Below are 11,181 nucleotides of genomic sequence, written 5' to 3'. Positions count from 1 at the left end.
TTTCGGTCTTTTTAATGTGTAAAACGAATCTTAAAATGTGGACCTGTACTTAGAGTTCAATCCTAAATAAAATGTACGGAGTTTTAAAACTCAATCTATGATGTTTAAATTTATTTTTAGCAAACTCAAATTTGATATTACACACCTACTTTTATTTTTAACTTCTCATATGTTCGTTTTTTTTTTTAATTTGTTTAATATTAATCATAAAATTTTGACAAAGCACAATCCCAAATACAAATTTTAAAATTAAACAAATAGATTCTAAATATATTTTTAATAAAGCTAAAATTTATATAACTTATTTTCGAATCACCGTTTATTTTAAAATCATCTAAGTTTGAACTTAACTTGTTTAAATAACCATCAAATGATGAACGAGTGCTTCTATCGTTTACTAAATAAATTCGAAACTATACTTATATATTCAATATACCTTTTATATATATATATATATATATATATATATATATATATATATATATATATATATATATATATATATATATATATATATATATATATATATATGTGTGTGTGTGTGTTTTAAATAATAATTATTATTATTATATATCGTTTAATTTTACATAGTTACTTCTAATGTAATATATTTCAAATTATTATTTATATATATTTAAATATATACGTATCTATTTACAAGTAATTGTTTGTGAATCGTCGGAAAAAGTCGAAGGTCAAATGAATTTATGCAACAGTTCAAAATTTTTGAGACTCAACCTAACAGACATTTCTTATCGTGTCAAAGATATTAAATCGTATCGAGAGTTTGAAAAATAAGTCGAAATTTTTCGGGTCGTCACAGATTGTCTAATAAAGCCATTGTAATTCGTTGATTGCGCCCCTCCTTAGTTTATCGCTAGCAAGGTGATAGCTTTTAATATAATTGACATTTAAAAAAAAAATTGGTCTAATTAACCGTTTGAAGATCAATTTAAATATATGAATTACGCGAGTTACTATAAACACGTTTTTAAACATCAAAGCTAGTAATGATTAAATAGTTCTAGTAATAAGACAAAACAAATCGTGATATAGTTCTGGTAAGACTAAACGTATATAAAAAAGTGAAATTGATGAATCTATGAATTTCATATTGTCATCCATATATAATCATATCCACTTTACTAAACACACATATCCAATATGCATCTATTTAATATTTGATTGACATGTCCATATCCGATTATCCTTCCATAGTGAGGTGGATATCCATCGAGTCGGTAACTTTTTTTTTTTTTTTTCACAAAAAAATTAGATAACAAAAATATACTTCATCAAATGAAGAAGACTCAAACACAAGCACTAGAAAACAACCCCGACAACAAGGCCCAACACAACAACACCCCGAACCAATAAAAAATAGCGTAACCACCTAAACAAAACAACCACCTTACATAGTACACAGAAGAATACACCAAATAACACAAGAAAATAGAAAATTAGACACAACCACCAACGCTAACCAATCCTAAGAGCAACAAAACGAATCCAAAGTATCAAATACGTTCGACGTTGAAATTTCTCTAATCCTCCCATGAACTATTCTTCTCTTATCTTTTCCAGGTTTAGAAACTGCCTTTGGAATAAGCCTCTTACCTTCAACCAAACACCCTTTAAAGTCACTAAAACAATTGTCCGCCGAAGATCCAACTTTTCCAATACTTTGAAGAATCGTGGGGAACTCACTTTTGACAATAAGATCGAAATGTTTAACAACCTCCACCTCACTTGGACCAGTCGCACAAACCATCTTTTTTCCAAAAACACTATTAATACCTGATGCCGAACCAACAATACCTTACCTTTCTTAGTCTTCGACCGAGAATTTCCACAAGGTGAACTTGATTCGACCAAAACTTCATGTTGTGAATAAACAGTAACAATAATATCAAAATGGGATTTCGGCTTAGCCCCATCATCCAACACAGAGAAACCTTCACTCACGTTCATTAGACGAAGGGTCAATCCTAGATTCATTCGTAGCCCCTTTCACACCTGGAGCCACCATATATGTACTAGCAACACTGTTACTGTTAACACCGTTATCCTCTCTAACTTCCACCCTAGATTCACTAACATTATTATTATCACCATGGTCTTCAACATATTTATCAAAAGTAGATTTAGAAATTGAAGCATCATAACCCTTAACTTTAACAGACGTTCTGAAATATTGCCCAAGTGATTAGAGTAGAACCCGAAATCGCCCGCAACAGTCGAACCGTGCACGTTTGGAGTCACGACTACAACTTCGTCCCCCGGACTCTTTGGTCACATCCTAAAACCGTCTTATTCAAGACCGAAAATAAATCCTTCGGCAACCACATATCTAAAATTCGAACCAAAGCTTTCTCATCCTCTAGCTCATGAACCCAGATACGAACCTCATGATCAACCAAGTTAGATTTCGAAGCAGAAACATAACAATAAATAGGGCCAACGAAACTAGTTTCAATGAGAGCATAAAACGACCCAATATGTGCAAGATCACTCGAAGCCTTTGCAACCCGCAACGCCTCCCCTGTATTCTTGACGACATCTCGAATGCTATAGAGCGAAGCATAATCCCCCGGGATCCCCATGATTTCAATCCAAACAGCCCTTGAAAACATACCTTTCCCAACTTCATTGGAGAAATCAACAAGAAATCATCACGGTCGGCATTATCACCACCCACCAAATCATTAAAACTACCACCATCCGTGCATTGAATGATACAATTGAGAGAACCCCATCTACTCTAGTTGTCAACTAAAACCTTACGCCGCTTGAGACATTGCATCACTTTCTCAACCGAGATACTTATAGAATCAACCATAAACACACTTAACTCGAAGCGATCTACAACATCGAAGTTAGGATGAACTTGACCCAACAAATCTGTCGGTCCCCTTGTTACTATCTTTATGCAGGTCACCACATCCTGGCCCGGTTGATCTTTTTTCAACGACCCGAATGACCCGAGTCTGCAAACTTGTCATGCCCTGTTTAAACAACTTTAAACAACATGACCCGTTTATCAAACGGGTCACAATGTCTAACCCGGTAACCTATTCAAACCATCCTAACCTGGGTATAAAGAGTCCGCGATTCCGTAAATTGTTGCTGGTGTCGGGAGTGGGAAATTATCGACGGTATTAGAATCATACAAATTCAAAAATCAACTACAAATTTTAGTAAAGTTGCAGCCGCAGTGAGTAAACTTAAACTAACAATGGACACCAGCGAAGAAGAAGAAGAAGATGATTTTCCTTCGATTGAATCTGTCACTCCTCAATCTAAGATCGACACTATTTATCAATCTAAAACTGAAAAGGTACCTACTTTTAACCTAATTTCTCATTTCAAACCCTACTTTGTATTTAACTCTACTTCTGTAAGCTCATGTTCTGTAATTAATTAATTTAGGGTTTAATGTCTAAAATCTCGTATTGACTCTAAATATAAGATGATGACATTGTGTTTATGCACTGATTTATATCTCAAAGATGAAACTGTGGCTTTATGTAGTGTAGTTTGTAGGAATCATGTGTTATAATCAATAATTAAAATAAATCTTGGAATCTAGCAGCATTTGGATCTTCATTTTTATATATTGATTATGGTTTTGTGATTATATGAATATTTGTGTGTATTTTTAGGGCATCAGAAAGCTTTGTTTCGAGCTTCTTGATTTGAAGGATGCAGTGGAAAATTTATGCGGCAACACTCAATCCAAGTATTTAGCTTTTTTGAGGTATTTTCCATTCTCTTCCTTTTGCCAGTTATGTATGTGCGTTTATGTTATTATTTATATTTGATATTGTCTGCATAAATGAATTGGTAATGGCTCTATTTGCTGAAATATGAGATTTCATTCAAGTGTAAGTTAGATGTCATAGCTGATAGAATGGCTATTAACAGTAATGTTCTAACACATAGAGTTAAAACTTAAAGAAAGATATTAGCGTGTAAAATCAAAGAACTAACAGAATTAGAACACATAATTGATAATACGGTTACGAAGCTTTCTACAAGTCATATCTGATAGTAAGGTCAAAGGTTGAGTGTTTTTAGAAGATATTGGAGGCCTTTGTACGTGGCGAGTTTGATAGTTGAGAGTGGTGGGTATTAGTATACCAGAGACTCGAAAGGGCTTCATGATGTCACATTGGAGAATGTTGTGTCCTGGTAATTTGGTATTAGTTGTTTTCAATGATCTCGTGGGATATGACATGTACTATCTTTTACTACTCCAGATCTCTCACAACATCTGCATAAACGAATACATACCCTTTTGTGTTTAATACCTTTATCAAGTAATTAACTCAAAGGAAAATGGTATGGACATGTACTTATAAACAGGAGGGTTTAACTCAGTGACTTAAAGAATTAATTACATGCAAATAAGACCATAGAGATCTATCACATTAAGTCTGGTCTTTAGCATATGCAAGGGGAACACCGAAAGGTAAAAGTTAACTTGGATTCATCTAAATTTCAATTGTTATCATATACGTCCATTTGAAATGTAACAAGTTACTTGGAAGTAAATCATTTTTGTGTTGCAATACGGAGACTTAAAACTTGAATTTTGGCCTGTATAAGTTAATGGAATTTAATATCCTTTTTTGTTGGTTTTTACTTGAGAAACTCGCACTTCGAGACTTTAAGAGCTATATTTGCTAATCAGTTTAGTTGTTTCTTGTAGTTTTCTCTTAGACAAATCCCATTACATCTATTAGTCAACTGCAGTATCAGATCCCCCTATATCAAAGCAGAAACACCTAGTTGCTTAGTGTTTTGAAGTTTTTGCTTGTTACATATCATATAATGTTTCTATATAAGCCGTTGTTTATCCTAATTTCGTGTCATTTAAAGGTTATCAGAAGAGGTTTCAGAAATGGAGCATGAACTGAACGAGCTACGAAAGAGTATCTCTGCACAAGGAATTCTTGTACAGGACTTACTGAGTGGTGTCTATCATGAATTAGGAGAATGGAGCAAATCTAACCCAAATCTTATGAGTACCGAACAACTTCAAGAAGACTCTGAATTCAACAACTTATTTTCAAACGAAGCAGAAGATGAGAATAAAGGAAAGATCGATGCTTTTTTAGCTGAGCACAGAGTAGAACAAGCGATAGAGGCTATAGATGCAGAAGAAAAGAAACATCCCGAGCTTAAAAATTCATCATACAAGTCTGATTTTCTAAAACGGAAATCAATGCTTGAAAATCAACTGATTAAAGTTACAGAACAAACATTAGTTAGTTCTGCTGATTTAAAAATGGCTGTTTCTGGTTTATTGAAGCTTGGAAAAGGTACACTTGCTCATCAGCTTTTACTAAAAGCAAAAGGCGCACGTCTTCAGAAAAGTATCAACCTTTTGCTTCCATCATGTTCTTGTTACCCAGAAACATTTCCTGCTACTTTATCCAACCTTGTTTTTTCAACAATCTCATCAACAACAAAAGAGATGAGTTCGATGTTTGGAGATGATTTAGTTTATCATAATAAAGTTGTTCAATGGGCTGAAAAGCAGATCGAGTTATTTGTGCGATTGGTTAAGGAGAACGCACCTTCTTCTGAGACTGTTTCAGCTTTACATGCTGCAAGCATTTGTGTTCAGGCGAGTCTTAATCATTGTTCTGCATTGGAATTGCAAGGGCTTAAGCTTTCGAAAGTGCTTTTGGTACTTTTGGAGCCGTATATTGAAGAAGTTCTAGAATTAAATTTCAGAAGGGCGAGAAAATTAGTTTTTGATTTTTCTGCAAATGATGAAATTTTGCCATTGTCACCGCGCCTTGCATCACCGTTATCTACTTTTGCTATATCTTCTGATGGTGGCCTTCTTGTTGATAGCGGTACAAGGTTCATTTTCATGGTGAAAGTGAGTAATCTTCTTTATCTTCCTGGATTTGTTTTGTGATTTTCTTTAGATACTAATATAAACATGCTTTATCTATATACCTACCAATGAGACATATGCTGATTGCATATAAACATGGTAAGTGTTAAGTGTCAAAAAATGTTGAAGGATATGTTCGCATACTATATACATAATCTCGAGTTTTGCACGACAATGTGATGATTAAAGTAAAATATGTGATACAACAAGAGGCTTAGAGACATTAGATATATACCTTGTGTTGTGAGTAAAATGGCAAAATGGTTGGTTGAATAACAACTAACAAGTCATAATGGGCAGGTTGGGTAACAAATCAACTGGTTCAAATCAAGTTCATTTCTTTCTTGTTAAAGGCAATCAGCAATTATCTGATTTTCATGTATTAGACTTTTGTAAATAATTTATGTGTTCAATATGATGCAAAAACTCTAATTATGAAATAGTAATTGTTTAACAAAATAAGATTTAGGAGGTTGTATATACACATTACAACTTTTGACCTGATTCTTTGCAACCTTTTATATATTTTGTATTTAATTTGGTATTTCATGTTTGAGTTGTTATCAATACAATACTGTCGGATGGTATTTTTCATTTTTATAGGTTAAAACTTAAAGTGGCACCTCAGCTGTAAGATATATTCTTAACAGTAAAGTTATAAAAATAAGAAATGGTTGAAATATTGATCACTACAACTAAAAAATAGTCAATTCAAACAAAGTTGCTTATGTTGTGGGGGAGAGTATGTAATGAAGGCCACACGTCTAGTATTGGATTGATGTGCTCAGGGTTGTAAAAATGGGGACTAATCCCCGATTAATCGGTGTTAAAAGCAGGCCGGTTAATCTTTCGAAAATTGGTCAACGCCGCGGAATGGGTCAAAATCGGTCAAAACTTGGATTTAGATGGTCAAAGTCGGATCTATTCAGTACAGTTGGATTTACTCGTTCAAAATCGGTCAAGGTCAAAGTTGGTCAACATCGAAATAATTTCCGATTTGCTGAATACATCCTACAAAGTCCCAACCATTAAATACCCGATTAGCAATTTTTACAACCATGCTTATGTTATTCACCTTTGTAGAATCAAAGCCCATTTGTTTTTTTGTGCAGTACATTGTTTATCTATAATATGCTGTTATATAATTCTTCTTCTGCCACATAACATAAATATAATGAACAGGATATCGTCGATCAGCTAACACACCTAGTCATTTTACACTTCGGAGGAAACGTATTAACTAGAATTTTACAACTTTTCGATCAATACATGGATGAACTAATAAAAGCTTTACCCGAGCCCTCTGAAGACGATAGTTTAGTGGAGTTAAAAGAATCTGTACCATTTAAAGCCGAGACCGATTCCCAACAACTTGCCTTACTGGGGACCGCGTTTACGATTGCAGAGGAGCTATTACCGATGGTTATGTCCAGAATTTGGAGTATTTTAAATGAAATTAAGGAAGCGGGAAATGGAGATGCTGATAACAATAACAACACTCCGATAATGAACGGTATGATAGATTATAAGGATTGGAGAAAGCAGTTACAACATTCGCTGGATAAGCTAAGAGATCATTTTTGTAGGCAATATGTTTTGAATTTTATTTACTCAAGAGACGGTAAAACGCGACCCGATGCACATATTTATTTATGTGGAGATGGTGATGATAATTGGAATACCGATCCTTTGCCTTCGTTGCCCTTCCAGGTTAGTTCTGTTTATATAAGGTTGGGTCGGTTTGGGTAACGGGTCAAAACAATTTTGGGTTGAAATGGGTCAAGGGTCAAACGGGTCAAATTTTTAAACGGGTCCAAACAGGTCAGGTTAGGTAATGGGTCGAAATTGGTCACGGTCCAAATGGGTCCAAATGGGTCATATAATTTTACATTGATTTTTTACATTTATTTATTTATTTATTTATTGTATTATATTATTGTAGTTATTATTATCTATTATCTATTATTATTATTATTAATTATTATATTATATATACATATAAGAAAATATTATAATATATTAATATTAATATACATAATAATGATATAACCATGAATGCTTTCATAAATGTTCGGCGGATGAAACTTGTTATGCTCGACCCATTTGACCCATTCATAAAACCCATTAGACCTACATCTGTTTATTGAGTTTTGGGAATTGATACCCTTTAGACCTACTCCTTTATATTTTGTATAGGACCCAATACGTTCGAGGGAAACCCATTGGACCTTTTTTTAGGTTTTGATTTATATTGCCAGGCCTAATTTTTCTCAAGACCCAATTGACCCTAACCAATTGACCCAAATTTGAGAGTATGGGTCTCAATTGCCAGGTAAGTTCTGATTAGTTAATTCAACTTCAACTTTAAAATAAATATCAAACAACTTGCATGTATCAAAGAGATCACTGAATTTGTAGTTGCCTCTCAAGGTGTACTAATTAGTCTCATGACTAATGCGTGTTTCTAAGAATGTTTTTTTTTTTTTTTTTTTTTTTTTTTTTTTTTTTTTTTTTTTGGGGTGATTTTACAGGCATTATTTGGGAAACTGCAGCAATTAGCAACAGTTGCTGGGGATGTGTTACTTGGAAAAGAAAAGATACAGAAAGTGTTACTTGCCAGGCTAACTGAGACTGTGGTGATGTGGTTGATGTCTAATGAAGAGGATTTTTGGGGCGTTTTAGAGAATGAAGTCTCAAAACTTCAACCGCAAGGGTTGCAACAGGTAAATTATTAGTGAAGAATTCATCACTGAAGTTTTAATTGTAAACTGCTACGAAATGCACATTTCTTGTTTTTGTATTTGTATTTTTTATTTTGTAAAAGGCTTATGAAGTAACAATGTACACATATTATATATCATTAACATGTTACCATCATGTTTGATGTTTGATTAGATGTATTTAAAATTGTTTATTGAGTTGGCATTCTATTTCGTTGTTGCAGTTAATTCTTGATATGCACTTCACTGTTGAAATTGCACGTTTTGCCGGCTACCCTTCAAGAAATGTGCACCAGATGGCATCGTCCATAATTGCTCGTGCTATCAGAACCTTCTCAGGCAGAGGTTTAAACGAACAAAGGTATGCCTATCCTTGATATATTATATCATATGTTTCTTTATCCTCACCCGTCCAATTTACATGCAAGTACAAAAGTAGTTTGCACTATTGGTGACAACATGGACGTGTTGGCCAATGTGTTTAAACGGTTAAGGTTAAAATAGTTAAAAGTTTAGAAGAATCATGACATAAGCTGGGTACACATGCCCAATATTTCGAATTTTGAGATGGTTAATATATTAATTATACATGCAAAGAGATTTAGTAAATCATTGGTCAAATAACTAAAACACAACTAGTTTCTTATATAAAGCGATTCAGGAGGTCGTTTCCGCTCGACTATTCTGTTATTGATCTTGTCGGTGGGTAACGGGTCAGAGCGAGTTCCTGTTGAAATTTGTGATTTGGTGTTGAATCATGCCGGACCGTGTTGACCTGCTAACACACTAATTTTCGTTCTTTGCTTTTGTTTATGGTAATTTGTTAGTTAAGAATTAAGATCACAGTAAACAATTTGTTACTTTAATAATCAAAATCAAGGAGTGAATTGGTGAAGAAGGTTATATGCACTATAATTATATTTTATGGACCTTAAACCTATTTGAACCTTTAGCTTGTAGCATTTTGTCTGTTTTTTCTTTAGTGTTGTCCTTTTTCTTTTGTAGATTCTAATTTGACATGTATGATCTATTTGATACTCCGTGTGTGTGTGTGTAATTAGTTGTAAATTCCTTTTTTTTTTTTTTGCTCCTAACACTTAAATGTGAACAGTGTTCTTCCGGAGGATGAATGGTTTGTTGAAACCGCAAAGGCTGCAATAAACAAGCTGTTGATGGGAGGTGATGATGGATCTGAAACTTCTGAAATTGATGAAGACCATATTATCTTACATGATGATGATGATGACGATGATGATAATGAAATACACGATGAAGTGATCTCGGATTCTGATGAATCTCCGTCTTCTCTCTCATCAATTACAACATCAGAGTCGTTTGCTTCTGCAGAAAGTCAAATGTTGGATAGCCTCTCTGATTTTACAGATCCAGAATCGTGACATGTGAAATGGATGTTAGCGCTTATCGAATCTAAGGTAGTTTGAATGTAACATTTAATTTAAAACAAACTCTTGTTGTAATCTAATCAAAGAATTCTCTGAAAGCTATTATGCTTTTTTCCTGAAACATCTTAGTTATTAAAAAAAAAAAACAAAATTCCTATAATTTTCAATATCAGTGCAGTTTCATGTTTTTAATATTTTGTTGTTCAGCTGATTTCCCTGATATGTACCAGATTATTATTTTTATTAGGAATAAAAATAATATTAACATCATATATGCTATTTAGATATAATTTTATAAAATATGTTTTGTGGTTATTAGAAAGTATTTTGGTAATTAATGATACGCATAATGATCCGTCTCAAAATAGGCAAGCATTTCGGCAAAAACTATACCCGGCACTAAGCGTCCCGGATTGCCAACTCCTTTTCTCGTCATCCGTCTGACGTCTTCCCGGACATTCCATCATGACGGACAAATGGCAAAGCTAAGAACCTGGATGACATACACGCAACCGGTATCACACAACCGATCGAGATGATCATAACCAGGCACCGCAAAACCAGTCATCATAATCATGACCGTGAAGAAACACTTGGCAAGTGTTTAGGCGAGACCCACCCGGCTAGACTGAGAGCACCGTGATGCCTTAACCGGAATTAACTCACCGACACCACCGTCTCGGTCTTCCAAACCTACATGAAGGCACTCCCGGGACAAGCACGTTGTCCCGGAACAGAACGCATTGTCACGAGGTAGGCACCCTGTCCCGGAATGACCACTTGGTCACGGAGCAAACAAGCATGCAAGTCGCATGCCACGTCAGCCCGCAAATCTAGGGAAATTCGTTAGGATCTGTTATTCCCCATGAAAGGGACAGGTGCCACGTCACCCCTCGAGATTGGCAAAGTTCGTTACAACCATGAAAGGACATGTGCCACGTCATCATTCCCTCCATAACATCTATAAATACACAAGTGAAATCATTCATTTAGAAAACACTGGATGCATAAACGTTACTCTGCCAAAATCAATGGCGACAACGTCACTCTAGTCGTTAACTTAATTCCGATCGGTGCTCCGATCACCATCCGAGTTAATCCACACTAAGATATTAACTTATTCGATTCCGGTCGAATAAGGTTAATT

General features: G+C 34.5%; 1 protein-coding gene across 1 annotated transcript; it reads left to right on the top strand.

The window, feature by feature from the left end:
• Positions 1–3,139: 3,139 nt before the first annotated feature.
• On the top strand, positions 3,140–10,201 carry LOC139892056 (exocyst complex component EXO84C-like). Its single transcript, XM_071875088.1, has 7 exons — positions 3,140–3,337; positions 3,663–3,757; positions 4,882–5,893; positions 7,094–7,621; positions 8,443–8,634; positions 8,856–8,992; positions 9,743–10,201. The coding sequence occupies exons 1-7, from the start codon at positions 3,236–3,238 to the stop codon at positions 10,026–10,028; spliced, it is 2,352 nt and encodes a 783-aa protein (XP_071731189.1). The 5' UTR covers positions 3,140–3,235; the 3' UTR covers positions 10,029–10,201.
• Positions 10,202–11,181: the final 980 nt, after the last annotated feature.

Source organism: Rutidosis leptorrhynchoides, chromosome 2 (genome assembly GCF_046630445.1).
Source record: "Rutidosis leptorrhynchoides isolate AG116_Rl617_1_P2 chromosome 2, CSIRO_AGI_Rlap_v1, whole genome shotgun sequence".
Classification (NCBI taxonomy): Eukaryota; Viridiplantae; Streptophyta; class Magnoliopsida; order Asterales; family Asteraceae; genus Rutidosis; species Rutidosis leptorrhynchoides.
The sequence above is the reverse complement of the archived record's forward strand: the minus strand, read 5'-3'. Positions and strand labels throughout refer to the sequence as shown.

Coding starts and splice junctions, on each gene's coding strand:
- LOC139892056 (XM_071875088.1), top strand. CDS start 3,236: ATGGACACCAGCGAAGAAGAAGAAGAAGATGATTTTCCTTCGATTGAA. Junction 3,758..4,881: donor AAGTATTTAGCTTTTTTGAG/GTATTTTCCATT, acceptor TGTCATTTAAAG/GTTATCAGAAGAGGTTTCAG. Junction 7,622..8,442: donor TGCCTTCGTTGCCCTTCCAG/GTTAGTTCTGTT, acceptor GTGATTTTACAG/GCATTATTTGGGAAACTGCA.